Here is a 23782-nt window from a genome sequence, read left to right as displayed (position 1 = left end):
TTTAAAATCTCCAAATTGTGCCCTACAATTCAAAGCAATTAAACTACCTTAGGACCTGAAGAGAAATTTGACTTGTTAATGATTATATTAGGCTTTTTCATGAAACAGTTCTCATAAAACAATTCCTGCTTTAAAAGCTGGTTTAAAATGAGATTGAAACCTATCTGCTGAAGCAAGATGCTCAGTATTCAAATTGAAGACACTGTTAATCTTGGGTAGATTTTGGCATGGTGAAGGAATTTTTTATATACAAGTTAAGTCATGATTTTTTCTGTTTTCTATTTTGCTATAGTTAATTGACACTTCATTTAGTTCTAATAACCAGAGATTAGAATAGTTACAGTTTATTTTCTGGGAAGTATCTACACTAATAAAAAAGAAAGATGCAAATTGACCATACCTTTGTGGTGCCCACCAGCCTATTAAAAGTATTATGCAAATTAACCCAACAAAGATGGCAGGTTAATTTGCATATGCAGGCACCGAGCGGCCAGGGGTGGGACAGGATGCTTGCGTAGTCGCCATGGTGAAGAAGCAGGCGTTCAGCACTGCCCCAGCCGCTCCAGGCCTCTGGGCAGCATGGGAAGGCGGAAAGGCGGCTCCACCTGAAGCGAAGGCGGTGCTGGCAGCCAGGGGAAGGAAGGCCCATTCTTGCACGAATCTTCGAGCATTGGGCCTCTAGTAGGTAAATAAACAAGCTCATAGAAACAATACTAAATGCTGATGGCTTTCTGGTCCCATATTATATTGCTACTGATTATCTGAATATGTCTCCATCTGTTACTTAACCAAGACTAGGAGAGAGAGAGCCATTTTTGCAAATCAGCCAATCATCTCTTAGCCAAATCTCTTTACTCTTTATGTAAGGTCAACAGAGAACATTCCCATTATACAGTTGAGGAAATTGCATGCCTTTGAGTGCAGTTAAGTCACTTGTTCAAGCTTGTAACTGCTCATTAGGGCTGAAACACAGGACTTCTGGCTTAGGGTGAGTAATTAGTACTGCACTGGGCTGTCCTATACTCCTCTCCCCCATCCCCATGATTTATTGCTTCCTAAGGAATCCACATTTAGTGCTAGCCCAGCAATGTGGGGAGAAAAAGGACTGAGAGAGCCCTTGCTCTGCTTTCTTTGTGGGTAACTTGCAATATGTCTGCCTTTTCAGGAAATGTCACCTGAGCAAGTAATGATAGGGCAGTGATGGCGAACCTGTGACACGCGTGTCAGAGGTGACACGCGAACTCATCTTTTTGGTTGATTTTTCTTTGTTAAATGGCATTTAAATATATAAAATAAACATCAAAAATATAAGTCTTTTTTTTACTATGGTTGCAAATATCAAAAAATTTCTATATGTGACACGGCACCAGAGTTAAGTTAGGGTTTTTCAAAATGCTGACACGCCAAGCTCCAAAGGTTCGCCATCACTGTGATAGGGTAAATTGTGTGAAAGATACCTCAAAGGTCAACTTAACTTGATGTCTATTTAATGGCAACATATCTCAAAAAAGGTCAACTTCACTTTTGATGTCTATTTAATGGTAACGTGACTATGACTTTCTGACCAAACCAGCTCATTTTTTTTTTTTTTAATACTAAAAAGAGATATCCAAGTAATGAAAATGACATTATTTAGAACTAGAGGCCCGGTGCATGGATTTGTGCACCGGGGGTCCCCCGGCCTGGCCTGTGGGGATTGGGCAAAACTGGCTCTCCAAAATCCCCCAAGGGGTCCTGGATTGCAAGAGGGCACAGGCCAGGCTAAGGGACCCCACCAGTGCACAAATTTGTGTACTGGGCCTCTACTTTGCATGTAAGATCTTTGGTTAATCTCTTCCCACCCCCCCCCCCTCCTCCCTTCTTCCCTCTGAGTTTCACCAGTCTCTTCCATGTTTCCCTGCCTATGTATTGAGCATCTGCCCCCTGGTGGTCAGTGCACATCATAGCTACCAGTCGAATGGTTGAACAGTTGAATGGTTGCTTAGGCTTTTATCTATATAGACTAGGGGCCCGGTGCACGAAATTCGTGCACTGGGTGAGGGGTGGGGGGAGTGTCCCTCAGCCCAGCCTGCCCCCTCTCACATACTGGGAGCCCTCAGGCGTTGACTCCCATCACCCTCCAATCGCAGGATCGGCCCCTTGCCCAGGCCTCATTTCCCCCCATCACTGGTTCTGCCCCCAGCCCAGGCCTGATGCCTCTGGCCCAGGCATCAGGCCTGGGCAGGGGACCCCCAGACCCCTCCGATTGCTGGCTCTGCCCCTTGCCCAGGCCTGATGCCTGGGCCAGAGGCGTAGACCCCCATCACCCTCCGATCGCCTGATCGGCTCCTTGCCCAGTCCTGACGCCTCCGCCAGAGGTGTCAGGCTTGGACAGGGGACCCCCATTCCCCCCCCCCGATCACTGGCTCTGGCCCCCGCCCAGGCCTGAGGCCTCTGGCCCAGGAATCATGCCTGGGCAGGGGACCCCCATCTCCCTCTGATCGCTTGCTCCACCCCCCGCCCAAGCCTGATGCCTCTGACCCAGGCTTCAGGCCTGGGTAAGGGGACCATCATATCCCCCCAATCCCCGGCTCCGCCCCCCCACCCAGGCCCGATGCCTCGGCCAGAGGAGTTGACCCTCATCACCCTCCGATCACCAATCACCGGATCGGCCCCTTGACCAGGCCTGAGGCCTCCGGCAGAGGTGTCAGGCCTGGGCAGGGGACCCCCCAGCTCCCCGCGGTTGCAGGCTCCGCCCCTGCCCAGGCCTAACGCCTCTGGCCTAGAGGTCCGGCCCGGGCAGCGGGGACCCGCAGCTGCAGCGGCCCCGCGATCGTGGGCTTCGCTTTAGGCCCAGGCAAGGAACCCCTAGCTCCCGGGACTGCCAGCTTCGACCGTGCCCAGCTCCCATTGCTGGCTCCACCCCTACTTCCTGCTATCACTGGCCAGGGCGGCAAAGGCGCCTGATTCTCCGATCATGGCTGGGGGGCAGGGCAAAGGCGGTCCCAGGGCCGCCTTTGCCCTGCCCCCCAGCTCTTAGCTCCCCCCTGGGTTTCCGATCACTGTCAGTGGCAGGGGGCTTCTTCCTGCTTTCCCTTTTGCCTCCCTGCATTGTGCCTACATATGCAAATTAGCTGCCATCTTGTTGGCAGTTAACTGCCAATCTTAGTTGGCAGTTAATTTGCATATAGCCCTGATTAGCCAATGAAAAGGGTAGCGTCGTACACCAATTACCATTTTTCTCTTTTATTAGTGTAGATATTTATTTGACTAACAAATATATTAGTGGACCTATAAAAAAGTTCTATTCAAAACTATTTTCTAAATTAACATTTTAAAAGTAATTAATTTATATTCTTATACATTAAAACAATTTAAAATTTTAATCTTAATGTTATATTCATATTAATTTTTTGTTATGAACTTTTCATTAAAAGTACAATGGACATAAGACACTGGGGGATAGGGGAGGCTAGGGGACTGTCAAGGGCAGGGAAAAAAAAGGACACATATGTAATACCCTTTGTAATACTTTAAGCAATAAAAAAAAAAAAAAAGAACTTTTCATTAAAAGTAACCATAAAATAAATCCAAAGGAAGCTACGCACTGGTCATATTTGATACACTGATATAAGATTGGTGTTCATAATATATAAATAATGACTACAGATTAGAATAATGATCTATTAGAAAAATGGTCAAAAGAGATGAAAAGTCACTCCATGGAAGAGGAGCTCTGCATGGCCAATAAGCCTTTAAATTGTCCAGCCACTAGTAATTAAGGAAATGCATGTTAACACCACAATAAAATGGCATTTAATTAATTGGTTAAGTTAAAAACTTTGACAATATCAAGGAAGTAGAGCAATAAAAACTTATTATACACCACTGATAGACTTGTGAACTACTTTGGAAAACCACTTTGGAAAACAGGTTAGCATACATTGAACACACATATGTATCCTATAATCCAGCAATTCCATTCCTGGGTATATGCCTTAGAGAAATATTATTATACATGTAGTATATAATGTATGCTACATCTTTAATGTTTAAAATAGAAACAGTAGATTGAATTATAAAGGAAAATAATGGAATTATTAATCAAAATTTCAGGATAGTGTTTAATTATTGGAGAACATAAGGTTATTTGATAGGGGAGAGTTACACAGATGATTTCAGTGATTATAATCTTTTTATTAAACTAAGAGGTAAGGTTAATTGTATTATTTTCCCTTTTCATATGTTTTATAAATATTTTTCATCTACTCATTTTTTTAAAAATATATTTTATTGATTTTTTTACAGAGAGGAAGGGAGAGGGATAGAGAGTTAGAAACATCGATCAGCTGCCTCCTGCACACCCCCTACTGGGGATGTGCCTGCAACCAAGGTGCATGCCCTTGACTAGAATCGAACCTGGGACCCTTCAGTCTGCAGGCTGACGCTCTACCCACTGAGCCGAACCAGTTAGGGCACATCTACTCATTTTTAATATAATTCAGGAAGACCTATTTTGATGACATTGAAAAATATTTTAAAATAGATAAATAGATAGGTAGGTCCAGAATACTACCTATCTCGCCATTTTAGTTTGCATATTTCTTTTAAATCTTTAGCCAGATGCATGCATATTTTAAGAGTCATGATAATCTATATACCTACAATTTTTCATTTCATACCTTCACTTTATACAATGGATATTTTCCCATTTTACTCTTTTTTATAATTATTTTCAGTGGCTACATAATTTTTTAAAATTATAATACAATGAACATTTTAACTCTGATAACTTCACAAATATTTAATAAACACATACGATGTGCACATACTCTGCTAAGTGTTAAGAATATCATAGTAAACATTCACTTGCTGCCCTACCCAGCAATTTTAATAAGGAATTACAATACTACAAAAGAGGGGGAGCTGGGTGCCGTGGGAACTCATAGGGGTAGTTCCCCAGGGTAAAGGGTCAGAGAACATTTCCCAGAGTACCTAAGCTGAGACTTGAGGAATATATGTGGAGGCGAAGGAGGAGCAGATATGGAAGGGAGGTTAGAAAAGTAAGGAAGAGAAGGAAAAGTGTTTCAGGTCAAGGGAACAGGGTATGTGAAGATCCAGAAATAAGAACCTGGTGCAGCAGATACATTGAAATACAGCTGTGAGTAGTGTGGGACTTGGTGAGCTCTGTGTTCTTTAGCAGTGATGCTAAAGAAAGCTCATGCATGGGCTTGAAGGTACAGGAAATTTAGATTTTAGTTAAAACTTCCTTTTCTCAGTTTTTCAGGTTAAAAATTTTGGCATGTAATCTGATTTTTTTTCTCACACGTAACACCCAATCTAAGTAAATCTCAGTGGCTCTATCCTCAAATTCAGAATCATACTGCTTAGCACCCCCATTGCTACCACCCTTGCCCAAGCCACTGTCATCTTTTGCCTGAGATGCCACCCTAGTGCCCCCACTCCCCTTGCTCCCAGAGACTGTCCTCCACCTTTTAACCAGTTATGATTGAATAATAAAAATTGGGTCATGGCACTCCTCGGAATCTCCAAATGGCTTCCTACCTCACTCATAGTGAAAACCAACATCCTTTCAAAGGCCTGAATGGTCTTATGTAATCAGACATCCCTCCTTCTTGACTTCATGCTCTCTCCTGGTCCACGTATTCTTTCCATGGCAGCCACTGACCTTATTATTCATTGAACATGCCAGGCACGCTCTTGCCTAAAGTTCTTTGTACTTGCTGTACAGTTTCCTTGGCTTGGAATTCTCTTCTCCACACAACATTCCCTCATTTCCTTCATTTATGCTCAGATGTCACCTGGATAATCAGAGAAGTGACACTATCTCACCTATATAAAACGATAACCCTGTCCTCTCGATAGGTCCTTTCCCTCCATTTTTCACACATGATATATTCAATATTTGCTTTTTTCTTTTTTAAATTGCTGTTCTTTTTCAACTACAATATGGTTTCCATGAAATCGGAAAATTTATTTTGTCCACTATTACTTATGTTCCTGGTGCATAGAATAGTGCCTTCTATATAAAAGGTCCTTAATACATGTTTGTTAATTTAATAAACAGTGGGCATGTAGTGAAGAGTTTTACCAGGAAATCGACATGATTACATTTGGAAAATCACTGGCTGCAGTATAGAAAATGGATTGGCAGAGATCATTACTTTAACCAGGGAGTTAAATTCTTGCTGATATCAACAATGTGCATGTTGAAAAATTCATTTGTTTATGCACTAAGGATTATGTGAGTTAGATAATGTGTGTGTTTACCAGTTTTTTCAGTACATGGACTGATACAGGCATCATCCCATTGGGTCTCTATTAATTCCAGGTTACTTGATATATTCTTACTAGAGGCCCTGTGCGTGAAATTCGTGCATGGGTAGGGTCCCTAGACCTGGCAACGATCAGGGCCGATCTGTGGGGCGACTGGTGGGGCAATTGGGGGGCCCCTGCTGGCACCCGCCTTGGCTGGCCTAGGGCCTGCAGGCTGGGGCAGCTCCTGTGTTGAGAATCTGCCCCCCGGTGGTCAGTGCATGTCATGGCAACTGGTTGTTCCACCAGTTGTTCTGCCGTTTGGTCAATTTGCATATTACGCTTTTATTATATAGGAGAGTGTGTCTACCACAAAGCCAGGCTTATTGAGGCTCTTCAGTGACTGAGGAAATCAAGAGGATGGCTCAGGTGCTACTGAAAATGCTCAAAGTCTGTACTCATAATTGGGTGGCAGTCTTGTGGATATTACCCATAAACACAAGCTAATTCAGGCTGTATCATCTATATATATGAAAGCTTAAGTGACCGTTAGGACCAGTCAGCCAACTGGTCGACTGGTTGCTATGACACGCACTGACCACAGGGGGAAGACAATGCAGGAGCTGCCCCCTCTGGCCAGTGTGCTCCCACAGCCAACCTCCCGTGGCTGGCCAACCTCCTACGGTCTCTCCCCCAGGGCAGTGGCCCCAATTGGCCCCAGTAGGGACTGGGCAAGATGGCCCCAATTGGCACTGATCGCGGGCCAGGCCGAGGGACCCCACCCTTGCACAAATTCATGCACCGGGCCTCTAATTTTAGCTATAATTAGCAAACTAACTTAGCATCTCAGTGCAATAAAGTAAAGTAGGCACTGTCACTCTCTCAGACCCCAACGTACAAACTGCAGTGAAGTTTAATCTGTATATTGTCTCTTCGGAAGCCAGGAATCAATTTATGCCATTGTTGACTCTGACATTCTCTTTGTAGTTTCTTGACTGTAATTATCCTGAATTATTTTCAGTGATTGTCTGTTTCACAGTAGCCTATGAACAAATTATTCTGTTGAACAGAGAATCAACTATAAGACATATCAACAGCAGCACTGCTATTCATATGCTATAAAATGCAACATGCAGTTTAGGTGGTTTTGTGTTTTAAAATATAAATGTTCTTTACTATAAGAGTGAATTAAAATTTATTAGCATATAAAACTGTTTCTGCAATCCAGTATTTTACCCTAACTGAATATTGCTGACACAATTTAATTTATGGAAAGTATTTATTGTTTAACTATCTTTTATAAATGAGCCATACTGGAATTAGTTGCTGTATCTGCAACCTTAGTATTATTTACTAATATAGAGGTCTTTGTTCTCTTAGTATTAAAAGGCCACTAAATTAATTAATAAAAAATGAGCTCTAGAAATTCATAGTAAATAGTGAAAAAAGTTTGTAACTTAATCTTGAAAAATAAAATTTAAACTCAAAAGTAAGTGTATTTTATCTTAACTTGATTTAGTCTATCATTATAATTATGTACTAATTATTAGGATGTACAAAGACATAAACTATAAAAACTCAAGGAAAAATGAATACCCTGAATAGCACTGTATATTAAAAAGTTAAACTTATAGTTTTAAACCTCCCCATAAAGAAGCCTCAAAGATCAGATATTTTCACAGGTGAATTCTACCAAATATTTAAGGAATAAATAATACCAATTTTGCAGAAACTCTGAAAGAGGATGGAGTACATCCTAACTCATTCTATGAGGGCATTATCACCCTAGTACAAAAACCATATAAAAACATTACAAGAAATGAAAACTACTGACAAATACCTCTTATGCACATAGATGCAAAACAAGTAACAAAATTTTAGATGAGATCCACAATATCTGGAAAGGATAGTTGCATTATGACCAAGTGAGGTTTATCCCAGGAATGCAATGTTGGTTTGACATTTAAAAATCAGTCAATGTAATTCACCATATTAACACACTAAAACCAAAAGTCCATGGGATTATATATGATAATCTCAATAAATTCAGAAAAAAATTAGATAATATTCTGATATAAGCTCTCATCTAACTATGAATAGAGCTAAATCATAGAACTAAATGTATAACCTGAACCCATAAAACTTATAGAAGGGAACACTGGAGAAAACCTCTGTGACCCTGAGTGCGGCAAAGATTCATTATACCAATACCAAAGGCATGATCCATAAAAATAAAATTGATTGAAGTACATAAAAATTTAGAACTGATATTCCAAAGACACAGTTAAGAGAATGAAAAGGTAAAGCACAGACTAGGAGAGGTTATTTTAAATCACAAACCTGATATAGGACTTGAATCTAGGATATTATGAATAACCCTCACAACTTCAATAATAAGGAAATAATCTATTAAACAATGGGCAAAACATTAAATTACACAGTTCAACGAAGAGGATAGGCAGATGGTAAATAAGCACATGAAAAGATGCTTAACATCAGTATTCACTATAGGGATGCAAATTAAAAGCACAAGGAGATACCAACATACAGTATAGGCACTAGTATGTCTACAATGTAAAAGACTGGCAATACCAAGTGATGGCCATTATGTTGAGCAACTGGAACTCTCATATACTGCTTGTGGAAATGTAAAATGCTACAACCACTTTGGAAAGCAGGTTGACAGTTTCTTAAAAATTTAAACATATACTTACCATATGTTTCAGCCATTCTGCTCAAATTTTGTGCAAGAGAAATGAAAGCATATGTGTATACAATGACTTAAAGATGAATGTTCCAGACAGCTTTATTTATCATGACCACAAGCTGGAAACAATCCAAATACCCATCAACAATTGAATGGATAAACAATTTTCTGTATATCCATACAATGGAAAACTACTCAGCAATAAAAAGAAATGAGCTATCGATACATGCAACAACATTAATGAATCTTAATTATGGTGAGTGAAAGTAGATAGATAAAAAGGAGAGTGTAGTGCATAATTTCATTTTTATAAAATTCATGATGATACAAACTAATATGGAGTGATAGAAAGCAAATTAGTGGTTGCCTGGTGATGGGGGGGCGGGGGGGGAGGCGGTGGAGGTACATGGCAGGGACATGTAGAATGGTGAGATTACAAATGGAATACCAGGAAATTTTGGGGGGTGATGGCTATGTTCATTTTCTTAATTGTAATTGTTTCCCAGGTACATACATATATTAAAACATCAAGTTGTATACTTTAAATGTGTGCAGTTTATTGTATTTCAATTATCCTATATAATCAAAGGCTAATATGCAAATTGTCTCTTCGACCAGGAGTTCAACCAGGGGACAGGGCTGGCCAGCCAACTGACCGTGGCCCCACTTCCTGGCTGGCCTAGCCCTATTGGCCCCGATGGGGCAGGCCGGCCAGACCACACCCATTCATGAATTTGTGCACCGGGCCTCTAGTACTTCAATAAAACTGTTATAAATTTAGGACAGTGAGCAAATGTGTCACACTGAATTTTCCATGAACTTCCATGTCTTGAAAGCTATTAAATTTTTAGTGAAAAGTCCACAAAGTTAGAATCAAAAGTAGTTTACTTATAATTATAAGGTCTAGTTTTAATTGTATTGTCTAACCAGTTTATTCTCTCAGTCAATTATTTACCCAGGGTTATGATTATTATTAAAATGTACTTTTGAGTTGAACTGCAGAAGTGGCTTTCAAACACTGTCATGCACAAGAACACTTGTGGGAACTTGTTAGACATGCAGATTCCTAGGCTTTACCCTCTAAGGACTGAATTGTGGATGTGGTCTTGGGGTCTGCAAGTTTAGCAGGCTTCTCAGGCAATTTTAATGTATCTATCCATAGGCCACATTTTGGATTCACTTCTTCCCAGAACAATGTTTACATCAAAATTGTATGAACTTGGATGAGCACCATGGACCACTGGAGCCAGACTGAAATGGAGTATTCTTGATCTGGTTCTACCTGTATTTACACCACCTATTAGAGAAGGCAGCTGACTTATTTGGAAGAGGCAGCAAGTTTGTACTTGTATGTTGGCTGATATTCATTGTGCCCACATTTGTTAGAAAATAAAAAGTGTACAGACATTAGAAAGAATTAAGGTGCTATAAGATTTTTCTTTCCTCCTTTTCTTCTTCTGCTTCCTCCTCTTCCTCTTCACAATATTCATTGGCCTGCATTTGGCATTTTGTGTAATAATAATGGCAGCATGAAGAAGGAACCATCTTATACTTTACTAGAGGCCTGATGCATGAAATTCATGCAAGAGTAGGCCTTCCTTCCCCCGGCTGCTGGTGCCGGCTTCCCTCTGGAACCCCCTACCTAGGCTTCACTCGTAGCTCCGGCTTCATCCGGAAGGCTGTCCGGAAGGACGTCCGGTCTGATTAGCATATTATGCTTTTATTATTATAGATCAGGTACCTTTAAGAAATAAACACACAGTGAGAGTAACAAGATTTATCACTCTTAAGTTTGGCATCATGGTGAGCTGGCAAGCCTTCCCATAATGCATTTCTTTGTGCCGTTCCAGAGACAGATTTATGTTACCTATCAAAGCATAGCATTTCTTACCTTTTAAAGTACTTATATAAACTGGCAGGAAGTAATGTTCTGTGCAGTTTTTTTTTTCATTAGAAATGATGCCATGGTATGGGGAACAATTGGCCATTGTTACTGACCTGGTCCCCACAGTAATCACTGACAAGCATGACAAGACTGGCAGCTGTTGTCATGGAGCTGTCCTAAGGCTGTGGAATAAAGTTAAAAGAGTTGTGCAGTACAGAGCTCATAACTTCAGGTCCTGTATAGGGTACAGTAACTAACAATGAACACACTAGCCTTAGGGTCGCAATACTGTGGGGTCACATACTACATGGCACAAGGCTTTGAAGATGGGTGTCAGTTTTTAACTAGACTGTGCTGATCTGCTGCTTTTAAAAAATAATAGAGCTTTCAACAGAGCCAGTATTATAGTCCAGATCTGGAGTATGTGGTTTGATAATTTGAAAAATCCACATGGTAGTTATAAAGAAATGTATACTATAGATATAATGCAGATGTAAAGCTAAAAAGCAGAGCTAGAATATTTCACAAAATTATAAATATATTTATGAACCTGAAGAATTGGGTGTCATATATACTTGGAAAATCACATTTTGGATGCTCACTTGGAGAACCACGAATGTTTTAGTCGTTCTTGTATCTTAAACGTATGTTGTTGAATACGCCTTACTGTCGTCTTCAGTACTACATTTAATCTTTTATTCCCCATAGACATGATGCCATTATTATCTCAGGAACTGAAATGGCCAAACAAATCCAAAAAGAAATACAAGAGGGTGTGGAGTCCTGGATTTCCCTTGGGAATAGAAGACCACACCTCAGTATCATTTTAGTGGGAGATAACCCAGCAAGCCACACCTACGTCAGGAAGAAGATCCGAGCCGCCTCTGCTGTAGGTAGGGATGCTTTAGTTGTGCTTGTTATTAAAGAATGTTTCTGGTTTTACTTCAAAGTGTAATAATGAATGATCATTGTCAAATAAGTGTTATTTGAATAACATTTATTATTATGATAGATTTTTTTAGTTACCAATGTTTATGTTCATTTCTTACCCCTTGTCTTAAAATTTCTTATTGAATCAATTCAATGTGATTTTAGATGCTATGGTGAGATGTGAGAGGAAGACTTTACATTTAAAAGGACCATTTTTAATACATTTGCTTTAATGAGATAATAAATCTGGCTAGTTCACTCTGTCAAGTTTGACCCGTCAGTGGTGGTGATGCTATTGATGTTTTTACTGTATTCAAATTCACTAATAGTAGCTTATCACAAATAAGGGCAATTTGCCACATAGGATCCTGGGCCAAAGAATGCATGTGAATCCTGTTTGAGAAATCTCTTCTGATGATGCTTAGAACACCATTTTTGTAGAAGGGCCTTTCCTTCCTGTGGGACAGGAGCAGAGAAAATCAGTTACACAAAGCATGTCAAACTTGCGGACTGCATGTGGCCCAACCAATATAATGGTATCTAAGAAACATTTTAATAAAAATTTCATAACTTAACTTTTACAGTATCCTTATATACATAATTATTAATAATGAACTACAGTGTTTGCTAATGACTGATTACTATAATCATGTTGCATTCATTTCCCTTACACGCCTTACGTGCAGGCGCACCATTTCTCTCCACTAATACTAGCAGCGAATATTTTAGCAGCCCATTGCCACTCATTAGCCTTGGACTGACTTGTTTGGTGTGCGCAACAGGAAATAGTTCATTTTCGGAGAACAAGAGAAATAGGTTTATTTGCATTACGCTTATTAATTTGTGCAGTTATTCAGTGTCTGGTAAGTTAATGTTCAAGAAAAAATATTAATTTTGATTAAAATGTTCTATTTTATATTAATGATTACGCGTTTACTTCAGCCCTTTGTATTCAGCATTTCTCTATCAAAATAAACCTACGTTTCAATGAAAATTGAAGCTTTTGTTTTTTTGTGGCCCACATAAACTTAAACCTTGTTTATTTGGTCCATGTTAGCCTTTGAGTTTGACATGCTTGAGTTACACATTGTGTAAGACACCACTAATGAAAAGCACACATCGTTGTTAGCCAGGTGACTGTGCTTGTTTTCTTCTAGGTATCTATAGTGAGATCATTCTAAAGCCTAAGGATGTTTCTCAAGAAGAGCTTTTGGATATAACTGATCAATTGAACATGGACCCGAGAGTCAGTGGCATATTAGTTCAGTTGCCACTGCCAGGTATTTAATGCTTTTCTGTATGTCTGCTTTGGTTAGGATAAAGGGTACCTTTCAGCATTATGTCATGATACTGCAAGTAATTTATATAATTTGTTCAGAAGGGATCAAGCTATTATACTGTCATGTAATAGTGACAATTTCTGAATGACTTATGCTTACAGTGACTGAAAATTGTGAAAGAACAACTTAGACATTGACAATACATGCAATCCTTGCTTTGCACGGTATTACAAGACCGTAAAATGACTGTGTAAGCTGAAATCAGGGGAAGTGATCTTAATAATCAAGGGTAAAAATGACAATTGTTCCATGACTCTAAAATGTTTTCTCAAACCATTATAAATTTACTTACTGTGGTTTATAAATGTATAGGGAAATGAAAAATAGTAAAACTAATATTTATTTAGTACACTGTAGTTTAAAACATTAAAACATTGAGAATGAAAGTATTTCATTTCTTTACAAAAAACTTGTCAAGAGTTTGAACAGAACTTACTGTCTTCTCATTGTATGACTTACAATATGGAACAAGCATCTTTTCTAAGTCTTGGTGACTTGAACTTTCATATTTCTTTTTAAGTTTTGATCAGCTTTCATTTTTTTCTTTGTACTTTTAAAGTTGTAAATATTTCTGAGTTTCTTCAAAGTGAGGTTTTATGTCAGTGTCACTTCCTCTGGGACATTGTCATTCTTTTTGTCATAACTTTCCTCATTGATGTTGGTAAGTTCACCTTCTCTGAATTCCTGTCACTGCCTAGCTAAGTTGCTCCAAAGGGCGCAGTGTCAACATTCCAGTCACCTATTTCTTGTACAGTTATTTATATTCAATTAGCACCCTGTTGAAGCAACCTGAGCTTGTTTAGGTTATAGGTCTTACGTTCACTTTATGAGGGCCTAGATTTTTCATGTCTTTGCTTGGCTGTCACCATTTTCAGATCTATTCAATCCACTTTCAGTTCTAGCAACATCACATTTTGACTCTGCTGTACTTTTCCTCTTCATAGGCTAATTCCCTCTGTTGATTACTCACTTTGGGGAAATGTCATGTGAATTGTGGCATTACACTTGGAGTCAAGGAGGCAACATGCTTTGCTGTCTATGTTTGAACTGAATACAGATGTGCAGTGGGCAATCATCGATGGACTTTGAAAGAAGTGATATGTTGGTCACTGCTCCTGATGCTACATCTATTATTTAAATAGGGATTTACAGATCAAAGAGCCAGCAACTCTGACATAATATAGTTAATATACCATGGTCACTGACATGTGAATTGTGTTATTGGAGGGCTGGTGTTATTTAATTAGTTGTGGCTCTAAAATTTGTGCATTTTCAATGAGCAAAGGAAGGACTGCTGATATAGTATAGGTTACATTAGTTTTGTGCAGTTTCGCACCTTCTGTAGGTTTGGACTTGCAGAAAATAAAGATGCATGATGCTTTGCTTCGCATCTTTATATGGTACTAGGGGCCCGGTGCACGAAATTCGTGCACTGGGTGTGTGTGTGGGGGGGAGTGTCCCTCAGCCCAGCCTGCCCCCTCTCACATACTGGGAGCCCTCAGGCGTTGACCCCCATCACCCTCCAATCGCAGGATCGGCCCCTTGCCCAGGCCTGATGCCTCTGGCTGAGGCATCCGGCCCGGGCAGCGGGGACCCGCAGCTGCAGTGGCCCCACGATCGTGGGCTTCGCTTTAGGCCCAGGCAAGGGGCCCCTAGCTCCTGGGACTGCCAGCTTCGACCGTGCCCAGCTCCCATCGCTGGCTCCACCCCTACTTCCTGCTATCACTGGCCAGGGCGGAAAAGGCACCTGATTCTCTGATCATGGCTGGGGGGCAGGGCAAAGGCTCTTAGCTCCCCCCTGGGTTTCCAATCACTGTCAGTGGCAGGGGGCTTCTTCCTGCTTTCCCTTTGGCCTCCCTGCATTGTGCCTACATATGCAAATTAGCCGCCATCTTGTTGGCAGTTAACTGCCAATCTTAGTTGGCAGTTAATTTGCATATAGCCCTGATTAGCCAATGAAAAGGGTAGCTCTTACGCCAATTACCATTTTTCTCTTTTATTAGTGTTGATTAATATTTTAATTTCTCCAACAATATATCCTAACATCTTAGTATGTTATAACTTATGTGCTGCTCAAATTATACCAAAAATTTATATGTCTAATTACAATACGGCTGCATTTTAAAAAATAATAAAGTTGGAAAGGATCTTGGAAGTTATCAAGTCATCAAGGTTTCCCTCTGAGAAAGTGCTTCTGATAGGTAATACTATGGATTCATCCTGTTAAAATTAGTATAGTAATCCATCACTTACTTTTAGAACTGGAAAGAAATTCAACATGTACAACACCTTCATTTCATATTATAAGAAACTGAGGTCTAGATATTATCAGGGGTTTGTAAGCATCATAAATCTGTCCAAAAATATTGGCAATGGGTTTAAACCCAATTGTTTGGCTCATGCAAAAAAAATAAAATAAAAAACTTTTTTGTACTGTATTTGCCAAGCAATCTATTTATAGTTTGCAGTTTATGTAATTTCTCTCATTTGCTTGTGTACTTCATCCAAATCCTACATAATAAAACCCTAATAGGCAAATTGACCGAACGGCGGAACGACTGTTGCTATGATGCACACTGACCACCAAGGGGCAGACGCTCAATACAGGAGCTGCCCCCTGGTGGTCAATGTGCTCCCACAGGGGGAGTGCTGCTCAGCCAGAAGCTGGGCTCATGGCTGGCGAGCAAAGCAGTGGCAGGTGGGTGGACTGAGAGAGAGATGTCTGCCTGCCACCTTAGGCCCAATTCCCAGGGGGATCGGGCCTAAGCCAGCAGGAAGACATGGGGATTGGGCCTAAGCTGGCAGGCAGACATCCCCCCAGGTGTCCCAGACTGTGAGAGGGCACAGGCCAGGCTGAGGGCCATTACCCCCTCCCACCCCCCCCAGTGCATGAATCTTGTACACTGGGCCTCTAGTAGTTATATAAAATGTTACAAATTTCCAAATAACAACATTCAACTTAGTCTGTCTTAAAAATTAAATTTATATCTGTAGAAATTTTACCCTTTTTTGGGTAATATCACTCATTTGGTGAATTTGTTAGCAATACCACTAGATGGCACTGGTGATCTATCTGTATAGAAATAAATTGAGTCCTGTTTATTTTGGAGGGTGAGAAGCATGGAGCCAAAGGTGGTAACTAACATCTGGATACTTGTAGAAAGAGCAATTTTCAATTAGCTGAAAAGCCAGTAATATACAAAATAGTAGTGGCTAACATTTATTAGATTAAGCAGTTAATCTCAGTCACTAAATTTATTAACTTATTGAAATCCTCACAATAATCTTGTGGGATTGGAGCTTTTATTATGCACATTTTACTGATGAGGAATTTGAGGCCCAAAGAAATTAAACTTTCCTTAAGGTTACAGAGCTGGAAAGTAATTGCACTGAGATGTGAATCCTCGTAGACTGGTCACTCATGGCATTACTTCCAGCAGTTCTCAACCTGTGGGTCATGACCCCTGAAAATACATCCTGCACTTCAGATATTTACATTATGATTCATAACAGTAGCAAAATTACAGTTATGAAGTAACAACAAAAATAATTTTATGGTTGGGGGTCACCACAACATGAGGAACTATATTAAAGGGTCGCGGCATTAGGAAGGTTGAGAACCTTATGTTATCTGGTGAATAATCTGTGCTTACTATGTTGCAGACACTCTTTTATGCAGCTTATTTTATTTAATCTTTAAGACAGCCTTATGCCGAGGAGTTATCGTCTTCATTTCACAGATGAGGAAACAGAGGTTAAATGAATTGTCCAATGTTACTTGATAGTCAAAAGTAGAGCCAGGACCCAAATTCAGGCAGTCTGATTCCAGAGCCTGCTGTTTTCACCTTTATTGACCTACATATGCTGACTCTGAACATTGCAAGCATGTGTTTCAAACATTCACATTCAGGTTCCTAGTGCATGTAACTACCATCTCCTCTAGAATTACCTCAGTGATCTTCCGTCTGTTCTACTTGCTCTCCAGCCCTGTAACCTATATTGTTATGGCTTTGTCCTGCTCAGTAATGATATTTCTATCATTATACATAATTTGTTTTTGGTAAGGGTAAAAAATGATAATAGCAAGAGTAAAAACTATAATATAATTATAAAGACTATAAATATTAAATAGACTATTCATCCTGAAGTGGCCTATGTCTTACGTTAGTAATCGTATACTGAGTGGTATGTTGTTGTCAGCAGAAGATACCATTCAGCTTTGGATATTTGCAGTCTGAGTTTATAATCTGACCTTCTGATTGTTATTTAACTGATGACTCACTTTTTTTCTCTTTGTAAAAAGAGGATTGAAACTATATAACTCATTTGGATCATATACTTTGTTGGTTAATACAGAAAGTTGATTAAAAAGGAAAATCATAAAAAATAATGCATATTTAGCTTAAACATTGTATTATAACATAAAACTTTTAAATAACTCATTTACTCATCAATTTTTTGGTGTGGTCCAAGACTCTTTGGAACCTACTGATTAGAATTTTGTATCATCTTATAGCATTAATAATACCTATGATTTATTGGCTATAATTTTCAGTTGGAGGTGAAGGTGAGAGAAATTTTGTCTAGATTTAGAAAATATCTCCCTAATTTCATAGTTGTCTTGGTTTTATCTAAATTATTACTAATTCTTTTTACTTCTTAAGTCTTTCCAGAACATTCAGCTTAATTTTCATAAATATAACTGTTTTCACAGTCCATTATTATTTGGTTATATCATTTTAAAATTAAATTACATAATTTACTGCAAAATAATTGGCAAAACCAGATTGAGGTAAATGCACAATTATTTCTTGATTATCATGAAATTCAACTGGTAGGAGCAGGAATAATTTATTAACTACTCTCTGATATCCTTTTGGCAAGTCCTGGACATCAGCCTGCATGTTTTACAGAAGCAGTGGAAAACATTAGTCATTTTGGTAGGGGGCTATGTGGAAGTGGGTTGAGATAGCCTCTCCTGTACAAGTCTGATAGGATTGTTATAATGAACCAATGAGTAAATGAACAAATGAAACAATTCTATTCATTACACCTCCAATATTCTATCATTTGGTTAATAATCTGAATTCAAATTATTTCATGATTTAGAAATCTGAGATTAATTTTTACAATTGTGGAAATATCTTAAGTAAAAAAAAATTCAAGTTAGGATTATAATTCTGATGTTGGAGGACAAGTTTGCATAAGGATTAAACAATGTACAAGCAGTTTCCATGGACTCATTTGGATAGAAAGCAAAGAAATGAGGTAGATTTATAGCTAATAACTCAACAAAGGAAATAGAATGGAATTATTAAAGACATTTAATTATTCTAAAGGGGGAAGAAAAAAAGGAAATGACAATAATGAAAGCATATAACAGTTGATAGATTTGGTTAAATAAAATAAAATGTTGTAAATAACTCAAATATCAGACTTTATCAGATTGAATAAAAAGCAAGGCCCAACTATATGCTGCCTATAACACACACACTTCAAGTATAAAGACACAAAGAAGTTAAAAGCAAAATGATGGAAAATACATATTATGCTAACACTAATCAAAAGAAAGTGAAGTGATTATGTTAATACTGGATAAAGTATATTCCAGAGTGATGAATATTACCAGGGAGAAATAAGGTCACTTCAGAGTAATAACGGAATTGTTTATTAAAAATAAATGGCAATTTAAATTATTTATATATCCAAGAAGAAAGCTTCAAAGTAAATTCAATAAAAATTAATAGAATTAAAAGGAAGACTAACTAAAAATTATAATAATAGATTTCAGTACTTCTCTCTCAATAATTGAAAGAACATGTGTACAAAAAATCAGTAAAGATAGAGATTTGAAGTACAGTTTCATCCAATTTGACCTAATTGACATTTATAGAACAGTCTTCTAATAAAGAACAAAGTACACACTTTTTCTAAGTTCACATAGAACCTTTATCAAGATATAGCATTTTCTAGGTCATAAAGCTTTACATTGTTTAAAAGGTTCATGGTACCTAAAGTATGTTTTCTCACCACAATGGAATTAAATGAAAAATATACAATACACTTTAAATAACCCACATGTTAATATACTATAGTCATGGATTGGAAGACTAAATATTGTTAAGGGGTCAGTTATCCTCAAATTGATTTGTAGATTCAAGAGAGTCCTAATTAAAATTCTATTATACTATTTTTGTAGAAATTGACAAATTATAAAATTTATATGGAAATGTAAAGTACTTAGAATAGTAAAATAACTTTAAAAATGAGTGACATAGTTGGAATATTAATACTGCCTGATTTTAAGACTGATTATAAAGCTGTGTAATCAAGGCCATGTGGTATTCCAACCAAGTTAGAAACACAGATCAATGGAACAAGATTGAAAGCCCAGAAATAGAACCACACTTATATCGACAACTGATTTTTGACAAAAGTAGAAAGATAAATAATATGCTTTCAACTTGTGGTGCTGGAACAATTGGATTTTATGTGGATATGAAAGGAGAACTTGATAAATTAGACTTCACTGAAATAGAAAACTATGCTCTTCAAAAGATACTATTAAAAGAATGAAAAGATGGGAGAAACTAAGATGGCGGCATAGATAAACACCGGGAAATTGTCGCCTCACACAACAATTGAAGAATGCCGCAAGGGTCAGAGCAAACATCGTCCAGAACAACAGGAAGGCTGGCTGAGTGTAATTTCTACAACTAGAAGAAAAGAGGGGCACACTGAGAGCCAGCGGAGCTGCAGAGGTGAAGTGCAGAGGTACGGCGGCGGCTCGTGTGCGCGGAAAGGGGGTGGCGCCTGAGGACGCGGCTGTCTTTTTGAATCACAAGCTCCGGACTGCTCTGAACTCCGGTTCCAGCGGGTCTCTGGGGACCCAGGGCTCATACGGGGAGAGGCTGGTCTATCAGGCGGCAGCGGGCGAACTTGAGGGCGGCTTTCCCTCAGAGGCGCTTGCAGCCGTTACCGGGACACTGAGACGCGCGACTCCGGGCACGGAGAATCACCATAGCTGCTTTCACCGCCCTTTGACTCCCTGAGACCCCGCCCCACCCAGGCTGCGGCAGAGGCTTTTGCATGTGAATGTACCTAACTGCAGCCCAGCCAGGCAGACCCGGAACTTCCAAGAGAAGGCCCAAGGCCCCGCAGCGGCTTGCATTGCTTCACAGCTGAGCCTCTTCGTGGCTCCTGCTGTGTGGCCTCAGGCAGGGGCTGAATTGGCACCTCCTTAGATCCAGGAGCCACTGTACCCAGTGGTCAGAGGGGGACCATTCTCCCACTTCAGACACAGCTGATTCCCACAGCCAATTGGCCTGGAGGTCAATTCCTCCCAGTGATCCTACAACAACCAAGGCACCAAGAGTGCACCAAGAGTGTCTACCCCAGGTAACTGGGGAGGCTGAGCCACTGGGCCCTACAGGACACCTGGCGCGCAGGGCCACTCTATCAACACAGGGAAGCAGCCAAAATGCGGAGACAAAGAAAAAGGTCACAAATGGCAGAAACGGAGGAAAGCAAACGACTGGATATAGAGTTCAAGGCCACGTTTATAAGGTTTTTCAAGAATTTTATGGAAACCGCCGATAAATTTAATGAATCCCTCAAGGAGTATAGTGAGACCATGGAAGACATGAAAAAGGACCAACTAGAAATTAAGCATACACTGACTGAAATAAAGAATAATTTACAGAGATCCAACAGCAGACAAGAGGATCCCAAGAATCAAGTCAAAGATTTGAAATACAAAGAAACAAAAAATACCCAACCGAAAAAGAAAAAAGAAAAGAGATTCAAAAAATATGAAGATAGTGTAAGGAACCTCTGGGACAACTTCAAGCGTACCAACATCAGAATTATAGGGGTACCAGAAGGAGAGAGAGGGCAAGATATTGAAAACCTTTTTGAAGAAATAATGACAGAAAACTTCCCCCACCTGGTGAAAGAAATGGACTTACAAGTCCAGGAAGCGCAGAGAACCCCAAACAAAAGGAATCCAAAGAGGACCACACCAAGACACATCATAATTAAAATGCCAAGAGCAAAAGATAAAGAGAGAATCTTAAAAGCAGCAAGAGAAAGACAGTCAGTTACCTACAAGGGAGTACCCATTCGACTGTCAGCTGATTTCTCAACAGAAACCATGCAGGCCAGAAGAGAGTGGCAAGAAATATTCAAAGAGATGAATAGCAAGAACCTGCAACCAAGATTACTTTATCCAGCAAAGCTATCATTCAGAATGGAAGGTCAGATAAAGAGCTTCACGGATAAGAAAAAGCTAAAGGAGTTCATCACCACCAAACCAGCATTATATGAAATGCTGAAAGGTATTCTTTAAGAAGAGGAAGAAGAAAAAGGAACTCTTACCATTTGCCACAGCATGGATGGAACTGGAGAGCGGATAAATACCACAGGATCTCACTCATTTGTGGAATATAATGAACAACATAAACTGATGAACAAGGACTGATCCAGAGACGGAGAGGCATTGATTGGACTGTCGGGCCTTGGAGGGAAGGTAGGGGAGGGTGGGGGCAAGGGGGAAAGATCAACCAAAGGACTTATATGCAAGCATATAGGCCTAACCAATGGACACGGACAACGGGGGGGTGAGGGGATGAGCGGGGGGGGGGGGGGGGGGTAGAGGGTACACATATGTAATATCTTAATCAATAAAAAATATTAAAAAAAAAAGAATGAAAAGATAAGACAGACTGGAGGAGTATATTTGCAAAGCATATTTTGATAACATGTACATACAGAATATACAAAGAGCTCTCAAAAATCAGTAATTTAGTGAAAATAAAAACAACCCAATTAAACAAAGACCACTCCTAGCCAGATTAACATAAATCCTCTTATCCTAACAACAAAGAAAAGTCGATAAAATTAAGAATTAATTTTTTTTCTTGACCCATGAAAGAACTGAGGTTGCAGGGAAAACCACCACTCAAAAATATGGAGAGAGAGAATCAAATTCAGAGTCACAATCAATATCTACTTAGTTGAAAGAGAAATTATGGGAGCCATAGATAGATAAGAACACTTAGATGGTAAATTTGCTGAATTTCTGGAAAACAAATAAATGCAATAAAACTATATGAAAAGGAAGACATGGGAATACTACACACAGGATTCAGGATAAACTTTACATCAGGTTGGAGTAAGAAAGGAGATGGGTTAATGGGCGGACTGTATGGTTAGGTATAGATGACTGTTAAAGCCATAACTTTGTTTGGGGTGGTGGATTTGCATATGCCTACCTTATGAAAAATAGCTATTTATATATTTTGTAATTGGATTGTGCTTAGATCAAAATTGATATTTTATCTCAAGCCATAAATTATGATTCAACCATTTTATGCATTTGAAGTTTGTTCAAAGAAAAAAGGCCAGATTTTGAAAAGAATATTTTATTCCAAATCTTTTCAGACAAAATTTGAGTATTCACATAGAAACAAAGCCATCCTCACAATACCATTCATCCAGTTAAAAAGAAATTCTTAGGTAACATTTTAATCAAAGAATGTATGAGCAAGGGGACAAAAATGCAAGGTGAATCTCCTGCATGTGGAATAGTTAACCACATGATGGCAATGTTGAGAAAGTAGTGATTTTAAAAAATGTTAATGGTTTATACTAGAAGCTGAGTAAATTACTGAGATATAATTGACATATTAGTGAGATTGGCAGGTCTCTGTACCCACTTATGTCTCTTTCCACTCAGACCCAGGTGAAATCCATCTCAAGAGTTTTTTTAGTCACTCAAATCTATATAATTACGTCTTTCTGAGTACTTGCTATCACAAACAGGTTATCCTATATAATAAAAGGCTAATATGCAAATTGACCAAATGGCAGAACCACTGGTTGCTATGATGTGCACTGACCACCAGGTGACACTCAACACAGGAGCTGCCCCCTGGTGGTCAATGTGTTCCCACAGTGGGAGCACTGCTCAGCCAGAAGCCCTGAGCTGGGCTCATAGCTGGGGAGCGCAGCAGCGGTGGCGGGAGACTCCTGCAGTGGCGGTGGCAGGAGAGCGGGCCTAAGCCATCAGTCGGACATTCGCTGAGGGCTCCCGAACTGCAAGAGGGCACAGGCTAGGCTGAGGGACCCCCTGAGTGCATGAATTTTGTGCACCAGGCCTCTAGTATCATAAAACTTGAGATGATATACTTCTCAAAGTATATTTAAAATCTGGAATTCTTGAACTACAGAGGTTACTTCTTTTCTTTTTCACCTTTTTTCTTTTATCATGATATTCTCATATTTTTTCTAGTGTATTCATCTTGGGTCAAGAATTTATCAAAATCAAAAGACCTTTTAAACTTCTGGATTTTTTTTTTTGGTAGAAAGTCTTTTAAAATATACATTTATATGATTTCTTTGTGACCCTCTTCATTCATTTACCAATTCAACAACTATTTATTTAGAGTTCAATCTATATACAACTCTGTGCTAAGCACTAGGGGAAAGTGGTAGTTGGAAAAAAATTTGGACTAGCTGTCCTCGAGATGTTTGCAAGCAAGATCCTTCAAACACAGCATCTCTTCTTTTCCCTTGTGTGTAAAAGAAGCTCCTTAGAATAGACATGCTCACCTACCTATGTGTTTTCTTCTATAGAATATGCACTGCTTCGAGTGCTGTACTATA

General features: G+C 39.4%; 1 protein-coding gene across 6 annotated transcripts in view; it reads left to right on the top strand.

Moving 5' to 3' along the window:
• Window positions 1-23782, top strand: part of MTHFD2L (methylenetetrahydrofolate dehydrogenase (NADP+ dependent) 2 like) — a 113642-nt gene that overhangs the window by 4704 nt on the left and 85156 nt on the right. For 5 of the 6 annotated variants that reach the window (XM_059668562.1, XM_059668537.1, XM_059668576.1 and 2 more), the window contains 2 exons: window positions 11556-11740; window positions 12935-13057. In XM_059668562.1, the coding sequence (XP_059524545.1) occupies window positions 11556-11740; window positions 12935-13057 (308 nt within the window). The remainder of the gene's footprint in view (window positions 1-11555; window positions 11741-12934; window positions 13058-23782) is intronic. The other variant, XM_059668554.1, reaches the window with a different exon arrangement.

Source organism: Myotis daubentonii, chromosome 1 (assembly GCF_963259705.1).
Source record: "Myotis daubentonii chromosome 1, mMyoDau2.1, whole genome shotgun sequence".
Taxonomy (NCBI): Eukaryota; Metazoa; Chordata; class Mammalia; order Chiroptera; family Vespertilionidae; genus Myotis; species Myotis daubentonii.
This window is presented reverse-complemented; position numbering and strand designations above follow the sequence as displayed.